Source organism: Salvelinus alpinus, chromosome 12, assembly GCF_045679555.1.
Source record: "Salvelinus alpinus chromosome 12, SLU_Salpinus.1, whole genome shotgun sequence".
Lineage (NCBI taxonomy): Eukaryota > Metazoa > Chordata > Actinopteri > Salmoniformes > Salmonidae > Salvelinus > Salvelinus alpinus.
Genome location: NC_092097.1, coordinates 56,558,915 through 56,586,441, shown reverse-complemented (window position 1 = coordinate 56,586,441; position 27,527 = coordinate 56,558,915). Strand labels below are relative to the sequence as shown.

At 43.6% G+C, this 27,527-nt stretch overlaps 1 protein-coding gene across 2 annotated transcripts in view; it reads left to right on the top strand.

Annotated features, from left to right (window-relative positions):
• Positions 1 to 27,527, top strand: part of rnf123 (ring finger protein 123) — a 283,644-nt gene that overhangs the window by 113,229 nt on the left and 142,888 nt on the right. For both annotated transcript variants that reach the window (XR_011667296.1, XM_071336894.1), the window contains exons 33-34: positions 10,044 to 10,119; positions 11,887 to 11,971. Coding sequence is in view for 1 of the 2 variants with exons in the window: in XM_071336894.1 (XP_071192995.1) it covers positions 10,044 to 10,119; positions 11,887 to 11,971 (161 nt within the window). In the remaining variant the exon portion in view is untranslated. The remainder of the gene's footprint in view (positions 1 to 10,043; positions 10,120 to 11,886; positions 11,972 to 27,527) is intronic.

Here is a 27,527-nt window from a genome sequence, read left to right as displayed (position 1 = left end):
GATCGTTGAGAGCCCAACATTACAGAGGAATCATGGTTCTTATATAGCGGACACTAAAAATGCTTAGTCATGGCTGGTTCCACCCCTCCCCGGCAGCTCGGGGCATCACACAGGCTATCTTGGGTTCATCTTGTGAGTTAAGTGCACTGGCTGTTGTTTCTCAGACACAAAGATGATTAGAGACGAAGATGTTCTACTCCTCCAGGCTATCTCGGGTCACAAACACCAACTCATTCTATGGAATGCAGGCTGTAGGTTTTATCACCAAGCCATTACAAATCAATTGCTGGCGCCCATGCCCCAGAGGCCCAACTCAGTCACACTCACAAAGATGAGAGTACTCATCAAAGCTTTTCGATGCATAATCAGTATTATAGCAATCTTGTAATTTGTCTACCATATCCCTAGAGTTGATTGTTGTCCTGGTGCGTCATTCTAAGTAACATAATACAAAAATCCCAATTCTATCAGTTTAAGCTAGAGATATACGGTTTTTTTTTGCGTTGGATACACCACATCTGCCGATGTCGCAGTTCTGCACCTGCGGTGGAAGTGGTGCTTGTTAGACTTATTCTAAAAATGTATTTAAATTGTTTTTTTCCCTCATCAATCTACACACAATACCCCATATCATATTTACATAAGTATTCAGACTTTTTACTCAGTACTTTGTTGAAGCACCTTTGACAGTGATTACAGCCTCAAGGCTTCTTTGGTATGACGCTACAAGCTTGGCACACCTGTATTTGGGGAGTTTCTCCCATTCTGCAAATCCTCTCAAGCTCTGTCAGGTTGGATGGGGAGCGTTGCTACACAGCTATCTTCAGGTCTCTCCAGAGATGTTCGATCCAGGTCAAGTCTGGTCTCTGGCTGCACCACTCAAGGACATTCAAAAACTTGTCCCGAAGCCACTCCTGCGTTGTCCTGGCTGTGTGCTTAGGATCATTGTCCTGTTGGAAGGTGAACCTTCGCTCCAGTCTGAGAACCTGCTCCAGAGCGCTCAGGACTTCATCAATGATCTCTGTACTCTTCTCTGTTCATATTTCCCTCGATCTTGACTCCCAGTCCCTGCCGCTGAAAAACATCCCCACAACATGATGCTGTCACCACCATGCTTCACCGTAGGGATGGTGCCAGGTTTCCTCCAGACGTGACGCTTGGCATTCAGGCCTACTTTTTGTTTCATCAGACCAGAGAGTCTTGTTCTCCCATCTCCACAGAGGAACTCTGGAGCTCTGTCAGTGACCATCGGGTTCTTGGTCACCTCACTGACCAAGGCCCTTCTCCCCCTATTGCTCAGTTTGGCCTGGCGGCCAGCTCTAGAAAGAGTCTTGGTGGTTCCAAACTTCTTCCATTTAAGAATGATGGAGGCCACTGTGTTCTTGGAACTTCAATGCTGCAGAAATGTTTTGGTACCCTTCCCCAGATCTGTGCCTAGACACAATCCTGTCTCGGAGCTCTACGGACAATTCCTTCAACCTCATGGCTTTTGCTCTGACATGCACTGTCAACTGTGGGACCTTATTTAGACAGGTGTGTGTGCCTTTCCAAATCATGTCCAATCAATTGAATTTACCACAGGTGGACTCCAATCAAGTTGTAGAAACATCTCAAGGATGATCAATGGAAACAGGATGCACCTGAGTTCAATTTCAAGTCTCATAGCAAAGGGTCTGAATACTTATGTAAATAAGGTATTAGTTTTTTTTCTATACATTTGCGAACATTTTTAAAAAGCTGTTTTCCATTTGTCATTATGTGGTATTGTGTGTAGATCGATTAGATGTAATGTTTTTCCTCATCAATTTTACAGTAAGGCTGTAACGTAACAAAATATGGACAAGGTCTAGGGGTCTGAATACTTTCCAAATGCGCTGTATAAAGGTAGTTTTGTGCCTACTGGTCTCAAGTTTTAGAACATCTACTCATTCAAAGGGTTTTTTCTTTATTTTTACTATTTTCTACATTGTAGAAATACTAGTGAAGACATCAAAACTAATGATATAACACTTAAGGAATAATATAGAAACCCTAAAAGTGTTCAACAAATCAAAATGTATTTTAGATTGTTCAAATAGCCACCCTTTTCCTCTGACAGCTTTGCACACTCTTGGCATTCTCTCAACCAGCTTCACCTGGAATGCTTTTCCAACAGTCTTGAAGGAATTCCCACATATTCTGAGCACTTGTTGGCTGGTTTTCCTTCACTCTGCGGTCCGACTCATCCCAAACCATCTCAATTGTGTTGAGGTTGGGTGATTGTAGAGGCCGGGTCATCTGATGCAGCACTCCATCACTCTCCTTCTTGGTCTAATAGCCCATACAGAGCCTGGAGGTGTGTTGTGTCATTGTCCTGTTGAAAACTAATGGTAGTCCCACTAGATGGGATGGCATATCGCTGCAGAATGCTGTGGTAGCCATGCTGGTTAATTGTGCCTTGAATTCTAAATAAATCACTGACAGTGTCACCAGAAAATCACACCCACACCATAACATCTCCTCCTACATGCTTCACGGTGGGAACCACACATGCGGAGATCATCCGTTCACCTACTCTGCGTCTCACGATGACAGTGGTTGGAACCAAAAATCTCACATTTAGACTCATCAGACCAAAGGACACATTTCCACCGGTCTCTTCTTCTTATTGGTGTGCTTTAGTAGTGGTTTCTTTGCAGCAATTTGACCATGAAGGCCTGATTCACACAGCATTTATTTGGGCTGCAATTTCTGAGGCTGGTAACTCTAATGAACTTATCCTGCATCAGAGGTAACTCTGGGTCTTCCAGTCCTGTAGCGATCCACATAAGAGCCAGTTTCGTCATAGCGCTTGATGGTTTTTGCAGCTGCACTTGAGAAACTTTTAAAGTTCTTGAAATTTTCCGGCTTGACTGACCTTCATGTCTTAAAGTAATGATGGACTGTTGTTTCTCTTTGCTTATTTGAGCTGTTCTTGCCATAATATGGACTTGGTCTTTTACCAAATAGGGCTATCTTCTGTATACCACCCCTACCTTGTCACAACACAACTGATTGGCTCAAACGCATTTAGAAGGAAATAAATTCCACTAATTAACTTGTAACAAGGCACAACTGTTTATTAAAATGCATTCCAGGTGACTACTGGTTGAGAGAATGCCAAGAGTGTGCAAAGCTGTCATCAAGGCAGTGTTAATTGAAATGCATTACAGGTGACTACCTCATGGCTGGTTGTGAGAATGCAAAGCTGTCAAGGCAAAGGATGGCTATTTGAAGAATCTCAAATCTCAAATATATTTTGATTTGTTTAACACTTTTTTAGTTACTACATGATTCCAAATGTGTTATTTCATAGTTTTGATGTCTTCACTATTATTCTACAATGTAGAAAATAGTAAAAAAAATAAAGAAAAACCCTTGAATGAGTAGGTACTCTAAAACTTTTGACCGTTTGTGTGTGTGTGTGTGTGTGTGTGTGTGTGAAATATCCCTTTGTCAGAACCCTGTCTTTCAAAGATAATTTGTAAAAACCCAAATAACTTCAAAGATCTTCATTGTAAAGGGTTTAAACACTGTTTCCCATGTTTGTTCAATGATCCATAAACGATTAATGAACATGCACCTGTGGAACGGTCGTTAAGACACTAACAGCTTACAGACGGTAGGCAATTAAGGTCACAGTTATGAAAACCTAGGACACTAAAGAGTCCTTTCTACTGACTCTGAAAAACACCAAAAGAAAGATTCCCAGGGTCCCTGCTCATCTGCGGGAACGTGCCTTAGGCATGCTGCAAGGAGGCATGAGGACTGCAGATGTAGACTGCAATGTCCATACTGTGAGACGCCTATGACAGTGCTACAGGGAGACAGGATGAACAGCTGATCGTCCTCGCAGTGGCAGACCACGTGTAACAACACCTGCACAGGATCGGTACATCTGAGCATCCCACTTGCGGGACAGGTACAGGATGGCAACAACAACTGCCCGAGTTACACCAGGAACGCACAATTCCTCCATCAGTGGTCAGACTTTCCGCAATTGGCTGAGAGAGGCTGGACTGAGGGCTTGTATGCCTGTTGTAAGGCAGGTCCTCACCAGACATCACCGGCAACAGCGTCGCCTATGGGCACAAACCCACCGTCGCTGAACCAGACAGGACTGGCAAAAAGTGCTCTTCACTGACGAGTCGCGGTTTTGTCTCCCCAGGGGTGATGGTCGGATTTGTGTTTATCGTCGAAGGAATGAGCGTTACACCGAGGCCTGTACTCTGGAGCGGGATCGATTTGGAGGTGGAGGGTCGGTCATGGTCTGGGGTGGTGTGTCACAGCATCATTGGACTGAGCTTGTTGTCAATGCAGGCAATCTCAACGCTATGCGTTACAGGGAAGACATCCTCCTCCAGCATGACAATGCCACCAGCCTTACTGCTCGTTCTGTGGATGATCCTGCAAGACAGGAATGTCAGTGTTCTGCCATGGCCAGCGAAGAGCCCAGATCTCAATCCCATTGAGCATATCTGGGACCTGTTGGATCGGAGGGTGGGGGCTAGGGCCATTCCCTCCAGAAATGTCTGGGAACTTGCAGGTGCCTTGGTGGAAGAGTGGGGTAACATCTCACAGCAAGAACAGGCAAATCTGGTGCAGTCCATGAGGAGGAGATGCACTGCAGTACTTAATGCAGCTCGTGGCCACACCAGATACTGACTGTTACTTTTGATTTTGACCCCCCCCTTTGTTCAGGGACACATTATTCCATTTCTGTTAGTCACATGTCTGTGGAACTTGTTCAGTTTATGTCTCAGTTGTTGAATCTTGATATGTTCATACAAACATTTACACATGTTGAGTTTGCTGAAAATAAACGCAGTTGACACTGAGAGTGTATCTTTTTTTGCTGAGTGTGTATACATTTATTTTATTATATATATATTTTTTCTAAATATATGAATTTATGAATATGTTAATGCCTTTGTCTGGGCTATAGTAGTAAAGGCCAAATTCAATGTTTTATTTTTTGGATCTTTTTTGTTAATTCCTAAAATTCAAAATCAAATTGTAGTTCTACATATGATTTAGCTTTCTTAAAACAATTCCATATGTCATCATAGACCCCCCCCAACCCCCCCCATTATGACACAGATTCATTTTCACGCCATTCAAATAGCTTTTCCCCATCAATCACTAATGTACTAATGTACATTAGCTAATAGTGGTGAAATGAAATATATAATTTTGTGCATGATTTCCAAATGACATCAGTTTGACCTGTTGTAAGGAAGTAGAAAACTGTGAAAATGACCCAACATGTTTCTGATAAGATGTGCAAAAGTGAAACATCTCAAAATAGTGAAATAACAATATAAACGTAATGTTTTATGACAATTTTAATAACAATTATTAACAGAGTTGGAAAAAGTTCCGACTTTACGTTACCAGCGCCTATCTATCTACAGTGGGGAGAACAAGTATTTGATACACTGCCGATTTTGCAGGTTTTCCTACTTACAAAGCATGTAGAGGTCTGTCATTTTTATCATAGGTACACTTCAACTGTGAGAGACGGAATCTAAAACAAAAATCCAGAAAATCACATTGTATGATTTTTAAGTAAGTAATTTGCATTTTATTGCATGACATAAGTATTTGATCACCTACCAACCAGTAAGAATTCCGGCTCTCACAGACCTGTTAGTTTTTCTTTAAGAAGCCCTCCTGTTCTCCACTCATTACCTGTATTAACTGCACCTGTTTGAACTCGTTACCTGTATAAAAGACACCTGTCCACACACTCAATCAAACAGATTCCAACCTCTCCACAATGGCCAAGACCAGAGAGCTGTGTAAGGACATCAGGGATAAATTGTAGACCTGTACAAGGCTGGGATGGGCTACAGGACAATAGGCAAGCAGCTTGGTGAGAAGGCAACAACTGTTGGCACAATTATTAGAAAATGGAAGAAGTTCAAGATGACGGTCAATCACCCTCGGTCTGGGGCTCCATGCAAGATCTCACCTCGTGGGGCATCAATGATCATGAGGAATGTGAGGGATCAGCCCAGAACTACACGGCAGGACCTGGTCAATGACCTGAAGAGAGCTGGGACCACAGTCTCAAAGAAAACCATTAGTAACACACTACGCCGTCATGGATTAAAATCCTGCAGCGCACGCAAGGTCCCCCTGCTCAAGCCAGCGCATGTCCAGGCCCGTCTGAAGTTTGCCAATGACCATCTGGATGATCCAGAGGAGGAATGGGAGAAGGTCATGTGGTCTGATGAGACAAAAATAGAGCTTTTTGGTCTAAACTCCACTCGCCGTGTTTGGAGGAAGAAGAAGGATGAGTACAACCCCAAGAACACCATCCCAACCGTGAAGCATGGAGGTGGAAACATCATTCTTTGGGGATGCTTTTCTGCAAAGGGGACAGGACAACTGCACCGTATTGAAGGGAGGATGGATGGGGCCATGTATCGCGAGATCTTGACCAACAACCTCCTTCCCTCAGTAAGAGCATTGAAGATGGGTCGTGGCTGGGTCTTCCAGCATGACAACGACCCGAAACACACAGCCAGGGCAACTAAGGAGTGGCTCCGTAAGAAGCATCTCAAGGTCCTGGAGTGGCCTAGCCAGTCTCCAGACCTGAACCCAATAGAAAATCTTTGGAGGGAGCCGAAAGTCCGTATTGCCCAGCGACAGCCCCGAAACCTGAAGGATCTGGAGAAGGTCTGTATGGAGGAGTGGGCCAAAATCCCTGCTGCAGTGTGTGCAAACCTGGTCAAGAACTACAGGAAACGTATGATCTCTGTAATTGCAAACTAAGGTTTCTGTACCAAATATTAAGTTCTGCTTTTCTGATGTATCAAATACTTATGTCATGCAATAAAATGCCAATTAATTACTTAAAAATCATACAATGTGATTTTCTGGATTTTTGTTTTAGATTCCTTCTCTCACAGTTGAAGTGTACCTATGATAAAAATTACAGACCTCTACATGCTTTGTAAGTAGGAAAACCTGCAAAATCGTCAGTGTATCAAATACTTGTTCTCCCCACTGTACATTAGTGAATGATGGGGAAATGCTAACAAAAAAAAGCTTTTACCAGCCTGTATTTTTTTTATTTTTATAAACTAACTAAAATAGTTATTGCGTTGAGTCTGAAATGTGGAATATAGTTAATCTTTCTCAAAGCCATTAAAGAAAAGTAAAACTGAAAAATGTCTCCTGGTTTAACCTGTTGTCTGCGAAGGTTACATTGTAACTACATAGTGATTATAAAGGTTATACTTGCTTGCTCCTGGCTAGGTACATGATAAAGTATATCCTGTGGAACTACACTGCTCTGGCATTACACTTCATTCAGTATAGCCTTTGAGCCAGGTCATAACATAGAAAGAAACGCATTTGAAAATCACTGGTAGTAAATGACAGGGTGTGCCTTACAATTGTTGTTACCAGGTCCTAATGTATTTACCAACCCTGGTATTACCAGGTCCTAGTCTATTTACCAACCCTGGTATTACCAGGTCCTAGTCTATTTACCAACCCTGGTATTACCAGGTCCTAGTCTATTTACCAACCCTGGTATTACCAGGTCCTAGTCTATTTACCAACCCTGGTATTACCAGGTCCTAGTCTATTTACCAACCCTGGTATTACCAGGTCCTAGTCTATTTACCAACCCTGGTATTACCAGGTCCTAGTCTATTTACCAACCCTGGTATTACCAGGTCCTAGTCTATTTACCAACCCTGGTATTACCAGGTCCTAGTCTATTTACCAACCCTGGTATTACCAGGTCCTAGTCTATTTACCAACCCTGGTATTACCAGGTCCTAGTCTATTTACCAACCCTGGTATTACCAGGTCCTAGTCTATTTACCAACCCTGATATTACCAGGTCCTAGTCTATTTACCAACCCTGGTATTACCAGGTCCTAGTCTATTTACCAACCCTGGTATTACCAGGTCCTAGTCTATTTACCAACCCTGGTATTACCAGGTCCTAGTCTATTTCCCAACCCTGGTATTACCAGGTCCTAGTCTATTTACCAACCCTGGTATTACCAGGTCCTAGTCTATTTACCAACCCTGGTATTACCAGGTCCTAGTCTATTTACCAACCCTGGTATTACCAGGTCCTAGTCTATTTACCAACCCTGGTATTACCAGATCCTAGTCTATTTACCAACCCTGGTATTACCAGGTCCTAGTCTATTTACCAACCCTGGTATTACCAGGTCCTAGTCTATTTACCAACCCTGGTATTACCAGGTCCTAGTCTATTTACCAACCCTGGTATTACCAGGTCCTAGTCTATTTACCAACCCTGGTATTACCAGGTCCTAGTCTATTTACCAACCCTGGTATTACCAGGTCCTAGTCTATTTACCAACCCTGGTATTACCAGGTCCTAGTCTATTTACCAACCCTGGTATTACCAGGTCCTAGTCTATTTACCAACCCTGGTATTACCAGGTCCTAGTCTATTTACCAACCCTGGTATTACCAGGTCCTAGTCTATTTACCAACCCTGGTATTACCAGGTCCTAGTCTATTTACCAACCCTGGTATTACCAGGTCCTAGTCTATTTACCAACCCTGGTATTACCAGGTCCTAGTCTATTTAACAACCCTGGTATTACCAGGTCCTAGTCTATTTAACAACCCTGGTATTACCAGGTCCTAGTCTATTTACCAACCCTGGTATTACCAGGTCCTAGTCTATTTACCAACCCTGGTATTACCAGGTCCTAGTCTATTTACCAACCCTGGTATTACCAGGTCCTAGTCTATTTACCAACCCTGGTATTACCAGGTCCTAGTCTATTTACCAACCCTGGTATTACCAGGTCCTAGTCTATTTACCAACCCTGGTATTACATGTGGATTGGTTGATAGTGACAGATTATGGTTCTTCCTCCCTTGTTTCTCCATCCTCCCTCCCTCACCCACTTAGTGTGCCAGCCCAGTCCTGATAATTTAACACTCTCTTATTCCGTCTGAATGAACGATTCATCAGGTGCAGGATGGACAGATTCTCGACCAGAGCAATGGAAACAATGATAAATGGATCTAGACAATACGCACACGATGTGCTTTTACTTTCTGGTCTGTTTCTTTTAATTGAAATAAGAATTATTGAATAGTTTGTAACTCCCTCCCTTTTCTCTGTCTCGCTTTCCTTCCTCTCTCTCTCTCTCTCTCTCTCTCTCTCTCTCTCTCTCTCCTTCCTTCCTTCCCTTCTGTCTCTCTCTCTCTCTCTCTCTCCTTCCTTCCTTCCCTTCTCTCTCTCTCTCATTCCTTCCTTCCCTTCTGTCTCTCTCTCTCTCATTCCTTCCTTCCCTTCTGTCTCTCTCTCTCTCCCTCATTCCTTCCTTCCCTTCTGTCTCTCTCCCTCTCCCTCATTCCTTCCTTCCCTTCTCTCCCTCATTCCTTCCTTCCCTTCTGTCTCTCTCTCTGTCTCTCTCTCTGTCTCTCTCTCTCTCTGTCTCTCTCTCTGTCTCTCTCTTTGTCTCTCTCTTTGTCTCTCTCTGTCTCTCTCTCTGTCTCTCTCTCTGTCTCTCTCTCTGTCTCTCTCTCTGTCTCTCTCTCTGTCTCTTTCTCTCTCTCTCTCTCTCTCTCTCTCTCTCTCTCTCTCTCTCTCTCTCTCTCTCTCTCTCTCTCTCTCTCTCTCTCTCTCTCTCTGTCTCTGTCTCTGTCTCTGTCTCTCTCTGTCTCTCTCTGTCTCTGTCTCTCTCTGTCTCTCTCTCTCTCCCTCCCTCCTTCCTTCCCTTCTCTCTCTCTATCTGTCTCTCTCTCTTTGTCTCTCTCTCTCTCTCTCTTTGTCTCTCTCTCTCTCTCTCTTTGTCTCTCTCTCTCTCTCTCTTTGTCTCTCTCTCTCTCTCTCTTTGTCTCTCTCTCTCTCTCTCTCTCTCTCTCTCTCTCTCTCTCTCTCTCTCTCTCTCTCTCTCTCTCTCTCTCTCTCTCTCTCTCTCTGTCTCTCTCTCTGTCTCTCTCTCTCTCTCTCTCTCTCTGTCTCTCTCTCTCTCACTGTCTCTCTCTCTCTGTCTCTCTCTCTCCAGCTTCTGAACCAGGTGTTAAACAGAGTGACCGCAGAGAGGAACCTCTTCGACCGTGTCGTCAACCTGCGTCTCCCAGGTAGTGCTCACTCTCCTCCAGTAACTTCTCGTACTCCCAATATTATTGTATACTTCTAGTAGTATTGCAGTATTAAACAAGTTAATAGTATAAGTACAGAGATTGCACCACTCTTTCACCAAGTCTGCTATTGACATTTTAAAATCTGTAACTGCTACTACCCCTGCAGTGTTATACCACTGCTGATGTAGACAGACATACTGTACCACTGGTCAATATAATGCAGACAGAGATACTGTACCCACTGGTCAATATAATGCAGACAGAGATACTGTACCCACTGGTCAATATAATGCAGACAGAGATACTGTACCCACTGGTCAATATAATGCAGACAGAGATACTGTACCCACTGGTCAATATAATGCAGACAGAGATACTGTACCCACTGGTCAATATAATGCAGACAGAGATACTGTACCCACTGGTCAATATAATGCAGACAGAGATACTGTACCCACTGGTCAATATAATGCAGACAGAGATACTGTACCCACTGGTCAATATAATGCAGACAGAGATACTGTACCCACTGGTCAATATAATGCAGACAGAGATACTGTACCCACTGGTCAATATAATGCAGACAGAGATACTGTACCCACTGGTCAATATAATGCAGACAGAGATACTGTACCCACTGGTCAATATAATGCAGACAGAGATACTGTACCCACTGGTCAATATAATGCAGACAGAGATACTGTACCCACTGTTCAATCATAACACATCACACCCAGTCTGAAAAATTCTGAGATGAAGGAAAGAAAATATCTTTGTCAAGGTAGCACGCCCTCGATTGTTCTCCTGGCCCGAGCTATATTAATATCACACACTTCTGTTAGTGGGCGTTTTCCCTGGGCTACGGTTACTACTTACACTGTGACGTGTGAAAAATCTGATCATTCACTTTAGCTGTAGGAAATGAAGGTTGGCTCCAACCCAGCAGAGCCATTCATCAGAAATGACAACGTGGCGCTGTGTGATGCATTATTCACAGCCACTGTGTTCAATGTGTTGACTGATGCGTAGGGTCTTTTTCTAGGAATTTTGTCTGTGTGTGTGTGTGTGTGTGTGTCTGGCACTTTACTGATGGGCACTAAGGTCCTCGAGGGGCTGGGAACAATTGCTTGTTTGGCAGATACACTTTGCTCTCAGTTCCAAATGTTATCCTGAATCACCCGCTCTACCCCTGACTCCAATAATCTGTTTTATTTGTGTGTTTTTATGGGGAGAATCACACTGATCTGGAATATCAAACCCTTCGCCATCTGATAGCTTTTTTCTTTCCCCCCCCCCCTCCAAGAAAATCACTTAAAGTCTTTCAGTAAAGTCTCATGGCCACTCTCTTTGTGTAAATTCTGTCTCCAATGAAGCCCGTTATCTACTTTCCCAGAGTCAGATGAACTCGTGGAAACCATTTGTCTCTGCGTGCAGTTTCAATGAAGTTGCTAACTAGCGTTAGCGCAATTGCTAACTAAGTACAATGACTGGAAGTCTATGAGAACAGCTAGCATGCTAGTTAGCTTTGGCTCGCAAAACTACCTTTTTATCTTCGTTCGTACTAGACGCAGAGACATACACATTGTATCCACAAATTAATCTGACTCTGGGGGAAGTAGATCATCATTTTAAATCAAATAATGAAAATGTAATATTTCAAATTGATATAGTGCTTTTGCAAATTGGACAAAGTGCTTAACAGCAACCTTATTCTTTGTACCTGAAGACCTGAACAATGTCTTTCTCTGTGTTCCTGGTGTCCAGGCCTAGAGAGCGTCGACCACTATCCCATCCTAGTGGCTGTAACAGGGATTCTGGTGAGAATCCTGGTGGACTGTGAGAGACAAGGGTAAGTGAATGAGCTCTTTCAGTCCCAAAAAACAAGCAATATTTGCCCTGGGGGGGGGTAGTGGACGTGGCCAATAGCATGGTTTTGGAGGCCCTCTTTTTTCTGCATTTCTCAACATTTTGCCATGAGTCAGAGAGAACATTTTACAGTTTTAAATCTAGGTCGTTGCCATTCACACATTTTGTCATGGGGCTGAGCAAAAAATGTGAATTTCAAATGTAATTCCCTTCAATTATGTAAATTGCCATGATTGCCTTGTTCTTATACTATCTGAGTGGCTCAAACATTATAACAAAACATTTGTACAGGTCCTTTGCAATAGTTGGACATGTGTAAAACCCTGTCCTTTGTACTCTGCTGTTAATAGTCTGTATCCTGCTGGTTCTCCCGGTAATTGTATGGTGGTGGGTTGGTCAGGACTGGACCTGGAGGCGAGCAGGCTGTAATCTCCCTGCCTAGCATGCCCACCTCTAACCAGATCACAGTGTGTAACGAGAGAGAGCAGTCCTATCATGTCCTCATTATTTTCTCTATCCCAGTGAATTGAAACACCAAGTCAGTTCTCTGTTCAGGGCTGGACTGTAATAGAACTGTGTCTCAGATGGCACCCTATTTCCTACCTTTGACCAGAGCCGAAGTAGTGCACTATGTAGGGAGTAGGGTTGCGTTTGGGACGGAGCGTAGGACAGCTAGTACCTGTGCCTTCTAGCTTCCGGCTGAGTGATCGATCGATTTTGCCGGGGATGTGCTCTTCGTGTTCAGCTGTGGTCTAGACGTTATTCCTTTTCATTAGGCTTTTATTAGCTACTGTATAAACCAAATCAAAATGTTTGTAAAAAAAGAAATAGTAAATTAAAAAGCCGTTCTGGTAGTTCCACTTTGTGAGCGTTGGAAAGCTGGACTCTAGAACTCATAGGAAATCATATGCAGAACTCCACTACTCTCTTGTTATCTAGGTTGGTATATAGCTAGCTAGTTTACTTCGTTCATGGAGGAAATGTTAGCTTGCTAGCTACATAGCTAGCTACATAGCTAGCAACATTGGTTGCAGCTGACCTGTGTGCTAACCATAGCCATGTATTTGTATGTATGTTTTTCTAAACTTACAAGTAGCCAGCTAGCTCCATAGCGTCAATTATCTCACGGTATTTTAACTTATCCAATCTTCTCCCACAGGCACTGTGCAGCATGCGCATGTATGCAAAAACAGTTCTTAGCTAGCTAACATTAGCTAACCCATGTGTAGCCCCAAACGACTTAGCTAGCTAATGTTAGCTAGCCCATCTGTAGCTCCCAACTATCTAGCTAGCTAACATTAGCTAACCCATGTGTAGCCCCAAACTACTTAGCTAGCTAATGTTAGCTAGCCCATCTGTAGCTCCCAACTATCTAGCTAGCTAACATTAGCTAACCCATCTGTAGCCCCCAACTAGTTAGCGAGCTAACACTTGTGAGCCCATCTGTAGCCCCCCACTAGCAATTTCAACATGACATAACATTTAAAAGCTGTGAAAAATGTACTCTACAATTACATTTTGAACTTGAGTGGATTTCAATTGTCTTACATGGAGTAGACTTTGCCTCTTCGTTATTTGCTGTAACCTACTATGGTGGATTTTAATCCTGATGACACAGGATCTTCAGACCTTTAACAAAATGGCGAGCTTGTCTCTTTGTGTCTCGTGTCTTGCGCTCTCTCTCACCATCGCCCTTTTTTTTTACTCCTATGAGATCATCATCTCGATAAGTTGAACATTCAGTCGCTCCAGTTGCAGTACGTGTGTTCCCATCTTGTAGATGTGATATAGCTGGCGCTCTGACGCTTTGCTACAGATGCCATTGTCTCTTATCATCGCATGAGTAGAGCGATAGGTAAAACATCTGACAGTCACCCCAGGCAGTCACCCCAGGCAGTCACCCCAGGCAGTCACCCCAGGCAGTCACCCCAGGCAGTCACCCCAGGCAGTCACCCCAGGCAGTCACCCCAGGCAGTCACCCCAGGCATTCACCCCAGGCAGTCACCCCAGGCAGTCACCCCAGGCAGTCACCCCAGGCAGTCACCCCAGGCAGTCACCCCAGGCAGTCACCCCAGGCAGTCACCCCAGGCAGTCACCCCAGGCAGTCACCCCAGGCAGTCACCCCAGGCAGTCACCCCAGGCAGTCACCCCAGGCAGTCACCCCAGGCAGTCACCCCAGGCAGTCACCCCAGGCAGTCACCCCAGGCAGTCACCCCAGGCAGTCACCCCAGGCAGTCACCCCAGGCAGTCACCCCAGGCAGTCACCCCAGGCAGTCACCCCAGGCAGTCACCCCAGGCAGTCACCCCAGGCAGTCACCCCAGGCAGTCACCCCAGGCAGTCACCCCAGGCAGTCACCCCAGGCAGTCACCCCAGGCAGTCACCCCAGGCAGTCACCCCAGGCAGTCACCCCAGGCAGTCACCCCAGGCAGTCACCCCAGGCAGTCACCCCAGGCAGTCACCCCAGGCAGTCACCCCAGGCAGTCACCCCGACCGGTAGGCAAACAACACGAGGCTAGATGATATGATTTTCTTTCCTTTGTTATCTTTTTCTCACTCCCCTCTCCCACTCCCTCCTCTCACTCATTTTCTCCTCTCTTCTCTCCTCTCTCTCGCTCTTTCTTTCCCTCCCTTCCTCTCTCCCCTGTCTGTAAAAGGCTCACAATAGCACCCATCACAGCCAAAACCTGAGGTGTTATGAGGCTCTGTCAAGAAAATTCAATTACTGAGATATTACAGCTTCTTGCCGGACCAGAAGCCAAGTATCAGACGATATATGACTAGTGTATTGCTGCTGGAGGCCCCTGGTTGCATTTAACACCTGCTGACTGCTCAGACACGCTGAGAAATAGGATAATATTACAATTATTATTAACTATATATGTTTTATATATAGCTTATCTATTCGGTGGATAATATTTGATATTTCCCTGAGGTACTCTAATCGACAAAGGCAGGAGAGGGGCTTTCTTCAACCTCCTGGGTCCATTTTGAGACCTTTTACATTTTCACGTAATACTATCAAATACGTTGCAATTTTTTTTCCGTTTGAGAAAAACTGTTTTCCGTCTCGTGTAACCCTACATGAACCCGAACCGACTGATTATTATTATTATATATATTCTTTTTTGCCTGTCAGTTGACAGATGTTCTTTCTTAACACCCCGTTTAGTCACCTCTTTATCCCACGCTCTAATATTATCTACATATTCATACTTCACTTAGTGTTATAGTAGTGCTATGTTGCTGTCAGGTCCACAGGTTCACGGCTGTCTTCAGATCACAGAGCAGGATTAGTGTGTGGAGTGATATTGTACATCTGTTACTTCTCTGTCTCAGTGAGGGCACAAAGCAGACGAGTAAGCACTTAGCGCACGAACACCCACTTCAGCACTTCAATTAAATTAATTTTTATAAAGCCCTTTTTACATCAGCAGATGTCACAAAGTGCTTATAAAGAAACCCAGCTTAAAACTAAAAAATAGCAAGCAATGCAGAAGCACGGTGGCTAGGGAAAACTCCCCTAGACAGGCGGGAACCTAGGAAGAAACCAGGCTCTGAGGGGTGGTCAGTCCTCGTCTGGCTGTGCCGGGTGTTGATTATTAGAGTACATGGTCATTAAGATCAGATTGTTGTTCAAGATGTTCATAGATGACCAGCAGGGTCAAATAATAATAACAGTGTTTGTAGAGCAGGACTCTCCAACCCTGTTCATGGAGAGATACCCTCCTGTAGGTTTTAACTCCAACCCTGTTCCTAGAGAGCTACCATCCTGTAGGTTTTAACTCCAACCCTGTTCCTGGAGAGATACCCTCCTGTAGGTTTTCGCTCCAACCCTGTTCCTGGAGAGCTACAGGTCAGTAGTGGTAGTACAGGTCAGTAGTACAGGTCAGTAGTACAGGTCAGTAGTGGTAGTACAGGTCAGTAGTACAGGTCAGTAGTGGTAGTACAGGTCAGTAGTACAGGTCAGTAGTGGTAGTACAGGTCAGTAGTACAGGTCAGTAGTGGTAGTACAGGTAAGTAGTACAGGTCAGTAGTAGTAGTACAGGTCAGTAGTGGTAGTACAGGTCAGTAGTACAGGTCAGTAGTGGTAGTACAGGTAAGTAGTACAGGTCAGTAGTTGTAGTACAGGTCAGTAGTACAGGTCAGTAGTGGTAGTACAGGTCAGTAGTACAGATCAGTAATGGTAGTACAGGTCAGTAGTACAGGTCAGTAGTACAGGTCAGTAGTACAGGTCAGTAGTACAGGTCAGTAGTACAGGTCAGTAGTACAGGTCAGTAGTGGTAGGACAGGTCAGTAGTACAGGTCAGTAGTGGTAGGACAGGTCAGTAGTGGTAGTACAGGTCAGTAGTACAGGTCAGTAGTGGTAGTACAGGTCAGTAGTGGTAGTACAGGTCCGTAGTGGTAGTACAGGTCAGTAGTGGTAGTACAGGTCCGTAGTGGTAGTACAGGTCAGTAGTGGTAGTACAGGTCCGTAGTGGTAGTACAGGTCAGTAGTACAGGTCAGTAGTGGTAGTACAGGTCAGTAGTGGTAGTACAGGTCAGTAGTACAGGTCAGTAGTGGTAGTACAGGTCAGTAGTACAGGTCAGTAGTACAGGTCAGTAGTGGTAGTACAGGTCCGTAGTGGTAGTATAGGTCAGTAGTACAGGTCCGTAGTGGTAGTATAGGTCAGTAGTACAGGTCAGTAGTGGTAGTACAGGTCCGTAGTGGTAATACAGGTCCGTAGTGGTAGTACAGGTCAGTAGTACAGGTCAGTAGTGGTAGTACAGGTCAGTAGTACAGGTCAGTAGTACAGGTCAGTAGTGGTAGTACAGGTCCGTAGTGGTAATACAGGTCCGTAGTGGTAGTATAGTTCAGTAGTACAGGTCAGTAGTACAGGTCAGTAGTACAGGTCAGTAGTGGTAGTACAGGTCAGTAGTACAGGTCAGTAGTGGTAGTACAGGTCAGTAGTACAGGTCAGTAGTGGTAGTACAGGTCAGTAGTACAGGTCAGTAGTGGTAGTACAGGTAAGTAGTACAGGTCAGTAGTAGTAGTACAGGTCAGTAGTGGTAGTACAGGTCAGTAGTACAGGTCAGTAGTGGTAGTACAGGTAAGTAGTACAGGTCAGTAGTTGTAGTACAGGTCAGTAGTACAGGTCAGTAGTGGTAGTACAGGTCAGTAGTACAGATCAGTAATGGTAGTACAGGTCAGTAGTACAGGTCAGTAGTACAGGTCAGTAGTACAGGTCAGTAGTACAGGTCAGTAGTACAGGTCAGTAGTACAGGTCAGTAGTGGTAGGACAGGTCAGTAGTACAGGTCAGTAGTGGTAGGACAGGTCAGTAGTGGTAGTACAGGTCAGTAGTACAGGTCAGTAGTGGTAGTACAGGTCAGTAGTGGTAGTACAGGTCCGTAGTGGTAGTACAGGTCAGTAGTGGTAGTACAGGTCCGTAGTGGTAGTACAGGTCAGTAGTGGTAGTACAGGTCCGTAGTGGTAGTACAGGTCAGTAGTACAGGTCAGTAGTGGTAGTACAGGTCAGTAGTGGTAGTACAGGTCAGTAGTGGTAGTACAGGTCAGTAGTACAGGTCAGTAGTGGTAGTACAGGTCAGTAGTACAGGTCAGTAGTACAGGTCAGTAGTGGTAGTACAGGTCCGTAGTGGTAGTATAGGTCAGTAGTACAGGTCCGTAGTGGTAGTATAGGTCAGTAGTACAGGTCAGTAGTGGTAGTACAGGTCCGTAGTGGTAATACAGGTCCGTAGTGGTAGTACAGGTCAGTAGTACAGGTCAGTAGTGGTAGTACAGGTCAGTAGTACAGGTCAGTAGTACAGGTCAGTAGTGGTAGTACAGGTCCGTAGTGGTAATACAGGTCCGTAGTGGTAGTATAGTTCAGTAGTACAGGTCAGTAGTACAGGTCAGTAGTACAGGTCAGTAGTGGTAGTACAGGTCAGTAGTACAGGTCAGTAGTGGTAGTACAGGTCAGTAGTACAGGTCAGTAGTGGTAGTACAGGTCAGTAGTACAGGTCAGTAGTGGTAGTACAGGTAAGTAGTACAGGTCAGTAGTAGTAGTACAGGTCAGTAGTGGTAGTACAGGTCAGTAGTACAGGTCAGTAGTGGTAGTACAGGTAAGTAGTACAGGTCAGTAGTTGTAGTACAGGTCAGTAGTACAGGTCAGTAGTGGTAGTACAGGTCAGTAGTACAGATCAGTAATGGTAGTACAGGTCAGTAGTACAGGTCAGTAGTACAGGTCAGTAGTGGTAGTACAGGTCAGTAGTACAGGTCAGTAGTACAGGTCAGTAGTACAGGTCAGTAGTACAGGTCAGTAGTGGTAGGACAGGTCAGTAGTACAGGTCAGTAGTGGTAGGACAGGTCAGTAGTGGTAGTACAGGTCAGTAGTACAGGTCAGTAGTGGTAGTACAGGTCAGTAGTGGTAGTACAGGTCCGTAGTGGTAGTACAGGTCAGTAGTGGTAGTACAGGTCCGTAGTGGTAGTACAGGTCAGTAGTGGTAGTACAGGTCCGTAGTGGTAGTACAGGTCAGTAGTACAGGTCAGTAGTGGTAGTACAGGTCAGTAGTGGTAGTACAGGTCAGTAGTACAGGTCAGTAGTGGTAGTACAGGTCCGTAGTGGTAGTATAGGTCAGTAGTACAGGTCCGTAGTGGTAGTATAGGTCAGTAGTACAGGTCAGTAGTGGTAGTACAGGTCCGTAGTGGTAATACAGGTCCGTAGTGGTAGTACAGGTCAGTAGTACAGGTCAGTAGTGGTAGTACAGGTCAGTAGTACAGGTCAGTAGTACAGGTCAGTAGTGGTAGTACAGGTCCGTAGTGGTAATACAGGTCCGTAGTGGTAGTATAGTTCAGTAGTACAGGTCAGTAGTGGTAGTACAGGTCAGTAGTACAGGTCAGTAGTACAGGTCAGTAGTACAGGTCAGTAGTGGGTAGTACAGGTCAGTAGTACAGGTCAGTAGTGGTAGTACAGGTCAGTAGTGGTAGTACAGGTCAGTAGTACAGGTCAGTAGTACAGGTCAGTAGTACAGGTCAGTAGTGGGTAGTATAGGTCAGTAGTACAGGTCAGTAGTGGTAGTACAGGTCAGTAGTACAGGTCAGTAGTGGTAGTACAGGTCAGTAGTACAGGTCAGTAGTGGTAGTACAGGTCAGTAGTGGTAGTACAGGTCAGTAGTGGTAGTACAGGTCAGTAGTACAGGTCAGTAGTGGTAGTACAGGTCAGTAGTGGTAGTACAGGTCAGTAGTACAGGTCAGTAGTGGTAGTACAGGTCAGTAGTACAGGTCAGTAGTGGTAGTACAGGTCAGTAGTGTTAGTACAGGTCCGTAGTACAGGTGCGATGCCTAGCAGTCTGAAAGGGACGCACCATAAGACCCAAACCGTTGCTGCAGTGCAGCTTCATTGTGAATTCACATGTAATTTTACACGGCTCAGCGATGCTAAGAAATAATCTGTAGCAAGTAGCAGGCTTTTCTTTCACTGGGAGGGACAATATGCCAGAGGTTAGTTATTGTGAGCAGGGACTAAAGCAGTAATTCTGCATCACTGGGTCATTAAACATACAGTGGGGAGAACAAGTATTTGATACACTGCCGATTTTGCAGGTTTTCCTACTTACAAAGCATGTAGAGGTCTGTAATTTTTATCATAGGTACACTTTAACTGTGAGAGACGGAATCTAAAACAAAAATCCAGAAAATCACATTGTATGATTTTTAAGTAATTAATTTGCATTTTATTGCATGACATAAGTATTTGATCACCTACCAACCAGTAAGAATTCCGGCTCTCACAGACCTGTTAGTTTTTCTTTAAGAAGCCCTCCTGTTCTCCACTCATTACCTGTATTAACTGCAACTGTTTGAACTCGTTACCTGTATAAAAGACACCTGTCCACACACTCAATCAAACAGACTCCAACCTCTCCACAATGGCCAAGACCAGAGAGCTGTGTAAGGACATCAGGGATAAAATTGTAGACCTACACAAGGCTGGGATGGGCTACAGGACAATAGGCAAGCAGCTTGGTGAGAAGGCAACAACTGTTGGTGCAATTATTAGAAAATGGAAGAAGTTCAAGATGACGGTCAATCACCCTCGGTCTGGGGCTCCATGCAAGATCTCACCTCGTGGGGCATCAATGATCATGAGGAAGGTGAGGGATCAGCCCAGAACTACACGGCAGGACCTGGTCAATGACCGGAAGAGAGCTGGGACCACAGTCTCAAAGAAAACCATTAGTAACACACTACGCCGTCATGGATTAAAATCCTGCAGCGCACGCAAGGTCCCCCTGCTCAAGCCAGCGCATGTCCAGGCCCGTCTGAAGTTTGCCAATGACCATCTGGATGATCCAGAGGAGGAATGGGAGAAGGTCATGTGGTCTGATGAGACAAAAATAGAGCTTTTTGGTCTAAACTCCACTCGCCGTGTTTGGAGGAAGAAGAAGGATGAGTACAACCCCAAGAACACCATCCCAACCGTGAAGCATGGAGGTGGAAACATCATTCTTTGGGGATGCTTTTCTGCAAAGGGGACAGGACGACTCTACCGTATTGAGGGGAGGATGGATGGGGCCATGTATCGCGAGATCTTGGCCAACAACCTCCTTCCCTCAGTAAGAGCATTGAAGATGGGTCGTGGCTGGGTCTTCCAGCATGACAACGACTCGAAACAGACAGCCAGGGCAACTAAGGGGTGGCTCCGTAAGAAGCATCTCAAGGTCCTGGAGTGGCCTAGCCAGTCTCCAGACCTGAACCCAATAGAAAATCTTTGGAGGGAGCTGAAAGTCCGTATTGCCCAGCGACAGCCCCGAAACCTGAAAGATCTGGAGAAGGTCTGTATGGAGGAGTGGGCCAAAATCCCTGCTGCAGTGTGTGCAAACCTGGTCAAGAACTACAGGAAACGTATGATCTCTGTAATTGCAAACAAAGGTTTCTGTACCAAATATTAAGTTCTGCTTTTCTGATGTATCAAATACTTATGTCATGCAATAAAATGCAAATTAATTACTTAAAAATCATACAATGTGATTTTCTGGATTTTTGTTTTAGATTCCGACTCTCACAGTAGAAGTGTACCTATGATAAAAATGACAGACCTCTACGTGCTTTGTAAGTAGGAAAACCTGCAAAATCGGCAGTGTATCAAATACTCGTTCTCCCCACTGTATCTAAATAGATTACATTTATTCTCCTTATTACTTGAGTTTTAAGCTACTGGCTTTTTAACTCCATTAACTAATGTAATATCCTCGTTCAATTGCTACTTTGTAAAATGGGGTTCCAGTGATTGGGTTTAAATGGTGTTCCATTAATTGGAATAGTGGAGAAAGAACAGAGAGGTGTTGCATCAGTAGTGTTGTGTTTTGTGACAGAGTTGTATACTTGAGTCACATGACTTTGACTTGAGACTCGACTTGATAGAAAATAAAATTGCTTGACTTTGAGCATCAAGACTCGGGGACTTAACTTTGACTTGAAATGATCTGGCCATTTTTTTTGTAAAAAAAAAAATCACTAATTGGATTAATTGATCAAGGATATGAACTGTTTATTTTTGCAAGTCTGTCAGCAATGGAGAATGAAGCAACAATTACTAGCATTGGCCTATTGGTCTTTTTGTATGTCAAAAAAGCTTAAAATGGATAATTTACCTATGAAGCTAACAGTTGTAATTTGTTATTAAAATGAATTATTACTGTGGCTCTCCAAACCTTAACCAGTGGAGAATGCTTTGATCGCTTTCACAAGTTCAAATGGCTGTGTTGATTGGTTCTGGTTCACTGTGGGGGCTGAACTGTTCATCCTCACTGGGAAACTAGAGCTCTTATTGGATGACTGGAGACCTGCAGACAGAGGAACAGCCAATCAGTGACCACCCCTATACACCATGACATCACAACAGTGTTACTAAGTCCCAAGTCATTCAGACGTACAGTTGAAGTCGGAAGTTTACATACACTTTAGCCAAATAGATTTAAACTCAGTTTTTCACAATTCCTGACATTTAATCCTAGTAAAAATTCCCTGTCTTAGGTCAGTTAGGATCACCACTTTATTTTAAGAATGTGAAATGTCAGAATAATAGTACAGTGATTTATTTCAGCTTTTATTTCTTTCATCACATTCCCAGTGGGTCAGAAGTTTACATACACTCAATTAGTATTTGTTAGCATTGCCTTTAAATTGTTTAAGTTGGGTCAAATGTTTCGGGTAGCCTTCCACAAGCTTCCCACAATAAGTTGGGTGAATTTTGGCACATTCCTCCTGACAGAGCTGGTGTAACTGAGTCAGGTTTGTAGGCCTCCTTGCTCGCACACGCTTTTTCAGTTCTGCCCACACATTTTCTATAGGATTGAGGTCAGGGCTTTGTGATGGCCACTCCAATACCTTGACTTTGTTGTCCTTAAGCCATTTTTCCACAAATTTGGAAGTATGCTTGGGGTCATTGTCCATTTGGAAGACGCGTTTGCGACCAAGCTTTAACTTCCTGACTGATGTCTTGAGATGTTGCTTCAATATATCCACATAATTTTCTTTCCTCATGATGCCATCTATTTTGTGAAGTGCACCAGTCCCTCCTGCAGCAAAGAACCCCCTCAACATGATGCTGCCACCCCCGTTCTTCACGGTTGGGATGGTGTTCTTCAGCTTGCAAGCATCCCACTTTTTCCTCCAAACATAGCAATGGCCAAACAGTTCTATTTTTGTTTCATCAGACCAGAGGACATTTCTCCAAAAAGTACGATCTTTGTCCCCATGTGCAGTTGCAAACCGTAGTCTGGCTTTTTTATGGCGGTTTTGGAGCAGTGGCTTCTTCCTTGCTGAGCGGTCTTTCAGGTTATGTCGATATAGGACTTGTTTTACTGTGGATATAGATACTTTTGCACCTGTTTCCTCCAGCATCTTCACAAGGTCCTTTGCTGTTGTTCTGGGATTGATTTGCGCTTTTCGCACCAAAGTACATTCCTCTCTAGGAGAGAGAATGAGTCTCCTTCCTGAGCGGTATGACGGCTGCGTGGTCCCATGGTGTTTATACTTTGTACAAATGAACGTGGTACCTTCAGGCATTTGGAAATAGCAGTTTTTTGTTCTCAGGTCATGGATGATTTATTTTGATTTTCACATGATGTCAAGCAAAGAGGCACTGAGTTTGAAGGTCGGCCTTGAAATACATCCACAGGCACACCTCCAATTGACTCAAATTATGTCAATTATCCTATCAGAAGTTTCTAAAGCTATGACATCATTTTCGGGAATTTACCAATAATTTTTAAAGGCACAGTCAATTTAGTGTATGTAAACTTCTGACCCACTGGAATTGTGATACAGTGAAATAATCTGTAAACAATTGTTGAAAAAATTACTTGTCTCATGCACACATTGAATGTCCTAACTGACTTCCCAAAACTATAGTTTGTTAACAAGTCATTTGTGGAGTGGTTGAAAAACAAGTTTTAATGACTCCAACCTCAGCGTATGTAAACTTCCGATTTCAACTGTATTTGACCGACCGCCTTGATTCGGACTTATGTAGCAACATTTGAAATTGTGTTGGCAACAATTTACTCTTTTTTTGCAAATGTTTACTGACACCGGCCATATTCAACGGTTGTTGATCGTTCGTAAATTCATCAGTTATTCTGCGAATTTACCAGCTACATCTATCAACAGTTGTCGCAGTGAAATGTTTACTTGCATAGTGGAGTCTTTTGTTAAGACACATGGCTAGCTAAAAAGCATTAGAAAGGATTACCTACACATATTGACCAGCTCAAATAGACAGAAGTGCGCTATATCGCAGACCAATCCATACTCATCTCTCGGCATGTCCAGCCCACTCATTATCTTAGCCAATCATGGCTAGCGGGAAGGTTGCCCACTTCTTTTGTGGCTAAACCAACTAAGCTTGTAATTTAACAATTGTATTCGTATTTACAGATGGCATACAAGTTTGACATTAAGGCACATGAAAGTTCACGTTTCAGAAGGCATTTCTGCCCAAAAAAACGCACTTTGATAAATATAAAAGATGACGTTCAAATGTCTCTCCTGTGAAAGTAGTGACGCGGGACATACGCCTAGTTTACTGAAACGAGTCACATGGTAAATCTATATTCCATCTAGTCCAATAGAATTGCTAGAATTTGATCATTCCATCCCGTACCGTTTATTGCAACATTTCGGTTTCATGTTTGATATGATCCATTTTCATTTAGCCTACCATTTAGCCTACCATTTAGCCTACCATTTAGCCTACCATTTCTTACCCTCTGATTCGGCGCAATGTTTATTGTGCACATGATTGTTCGCAAGAATCATGAGGTACAAGTTCTGTTGATTTTCTGTGTAGAGGTCGACCGATTATGCCGATACCGATTATTGGAGGACCAAAAAAGCCGATACCGATTAATCGGCCGATTTTTATTTTTATTTGTAATAATGACAATTACAACAATACCGAATGAACACTTATTTTAACTTAATATAATACATCAATAAAATCAATTTAGCCTCAAATAAATAATGAAACATGTTCAATTTGGTTTAAATAATGCAAAAACAAAGTGTTGGAGAAGAAAGTAAAAGTGCAATATGTGCCATGTAAGAAAGCTAACGTTTAAGTTCCTTGCTCAGACCTTGAGAACATATGAAAGCTGGTGGTTCCTTTTAACATGAGTATTCAATATTCCCAGGTAAGAAGTTTTAGGTTGTAGTTATTATAGGAATTATAGGACTATTTCTCTCTATACGATTTGTATTTCATAAACAGCTCAATGCTCGAAGCACAGCGAAGAGCTGCTGGCAAAACGCACGAAAGTGCTGTTTGAATGAATGCTTACGAGCCTGCTGGTGCCCACCATCGCTCAGTCAGACTGCTCTATCAAATCATAGACTTAATTACAACATAATAACACACAGAAATACGAGCCTTAGGTCATTAATATGGTCGAATCCGGAAACTATCATCTCGAAGAAAAAAAAACGTTTATTCTTTCAGTGAAATACGGAACCGTTCCGTATTTTATGTAACGGGTGGCATCCCTAAGTCTAAACATTCCTGTTACATTGCACAACCTTCAATGTTATGTCATAATTATGTACAATTCTGACAAATTAATTACGGTCTTTATTAGGAAGAAATGGTCTTCACACAGTTCGCAACGAGCCAGGCGGCCCAAACTGCTGCATATACCCTGACTCTGCTTGCGCTGAACGCAAAAGAAGTGACACAATTTCCCCAGTTAATATTGCCTGCTAAAATCTATTTCTTTTAACTAAATAGTAGGTTTAAAAATATATACTTTTGTATTGATTTTAGGAAAGGCATTGATGTTCATGGTTAGGTACATTGATGCAACGATTGTGCTTTTTTCGCGAATGCGCTTTTGTCAAATCATCACCCGTTTGGCGAAGTCGGCTGTGATTCGATGATATATTAACAGGCAACTTACCTTGGCTCCTTGCTGCACAGTCTCCTCGTGGATTACAACGTAATCGGCCATAATCTGCGTCCAAAAAATGCATATTAACTATTGTTATGAACTATTGTTATCCTGACTGGTTTTCGTCACTGCCAGTATGTCACTGGGGCTAAGCTGCCTGCCATCCAGGACCTCTACACCAGGCGGTGTCAGAGGAAGGCCCTAAAAATTGTCATTGACCCCAGCCACTCCAGTCATAGACTGTTCTCTCTACTACCGGTGCGCATGTATAGGAAGGACCAAAAGGCTTTTTACCCCCAAGCCATTAGACTCCTGAACAGGTAATCAAATGGTTACCCGGACTAGTTTCATGGTCCCCTCCCCCAACCCCTCTTTTACGCTGCTGCTACTCTCTGGTTATCATATAGTCACTAAGTATACATTCATGTACATACTACCTCAATTAGCCCGGCTAACCGGTGCCCCCGCACATTGGCTTCCCGGACTATCTGCATTGTGTCCCATCACCCACCACCCGCCAAGCCCTCTTTTACGCTACTGCTACTCTCTGTTTATCATATATGCATAGTCACTTTAACCATATCTACATGTACATACTACCTCAATTTGCCCGACTAACCGTATGTATGTAGCCTCGCTACTGTGTATAGCCTCTCTACTGTATATAGCCTCTCTACTGTATATAGCCTCTCTACTGTATATAGCCTCTCTACTGTATATAGCCTCTCTACTGTATATAGCCTCTCTACTGTATATAGCCTCTCTACTGTATATAGCCTCTCTACTGTATATAGCCTCTACTGTATATAGCCTCTACTGTATATAGCCTCTCTACTGTATAGAGCCTCTACTGTATAGAGCCTCTACTGTATAGAGCCTCTCTACTGTATAGAGCCTCTCTACTGTATAGAGCCTCTCTACTGTATAGAGCCTCTCTACTGTATAGAGCCTCTCTACTGTATATAGCCTCTACTGTATATAGCCTCTACTGTATATAGCCTCTACTGTATAGAGCCTCTACTGTATAGAGCCTCTCTACTGTATAGAGCCTCTCTACTGTATAGAGCCTCTCTACTGTATAGAGCCTCTCTACTGTATAGAGCCTCTCTACTGTATAGAGCCTCTCTACTGTATATAGCCTCTCTACTGTATATAGCCTCTCTACTGTATATAGCCTCTCTACTGTATATAGCCTCTCTGCTGTATATAGCCTCTCTGCTGTATATAGCCTCTCTGCTGTATATAGCCTCTCTGCTGTATATAGCCTCTCTGCTGTATATAGCCTCTCTGCTGTATATAGCCTCTCTGCTGTATATAGCCTCTCTGCTGTATATAGCCTCTCTGCTGTATATAGCCTCTCTGCTGTATATAGCCTCTCTGCTGTATATAGCCTCTCTGCTGTATATAGCCTCTCTGCTGTATATAGCCTCTCTGCTGTACATAGCCTCTCTGCTGTACATAGCCTCTCTGCTGTATATAGCCTCTCTGCTGTATATAGCCTCTCTGCTGTATATAGCCTCTCTGCTGTATATAGCCTCTCTGCTGTATATAGCCTCTCTGCTGTATATAGCCTCTCTACTGTATATAGCCTCTCTACTGTATATAGCCTCTCTACTGTATATAGCCTCTCTACTGTATATAGCCTCTCTACTGTATATAGCCTCTCTACTGTATATAGCCTCTCTACTGTATATAGCCTCTCTACTGTATATAGCCTCTCTACTGTATATAGCCTCTCTACTGTATAGAGCCTCTCTACTGTATAGAGCCTCTCTACTGTATAGAGCCTCTCTACTGTATATAGCCTCTCTACTGTATATAGCCTCTACACTGTTTTTTTCCGCTGTCTTTTTACTGTTGTTTTTATTTCTTTACTTATCTATTGTTCACCTAATACCTTTTTTTTTACTTAAAAAAACTGTTGTTCAGGGCCTGGAAGTAAGCATTTCACTGTAAGGTGTCCTTAGACCTGTTGTATTCTGCACACTTAGTTTTCCCTTCTCATGGAGACAGTGGTATTTGGTTGGAGTTAAAAACCTACAGGAGGGTTTCTCTCCAGGAACAGGGTTGGAGTTAAAACCTACAGGAGGGTAATTCTCCAGGAACAGGGTTGGAGTT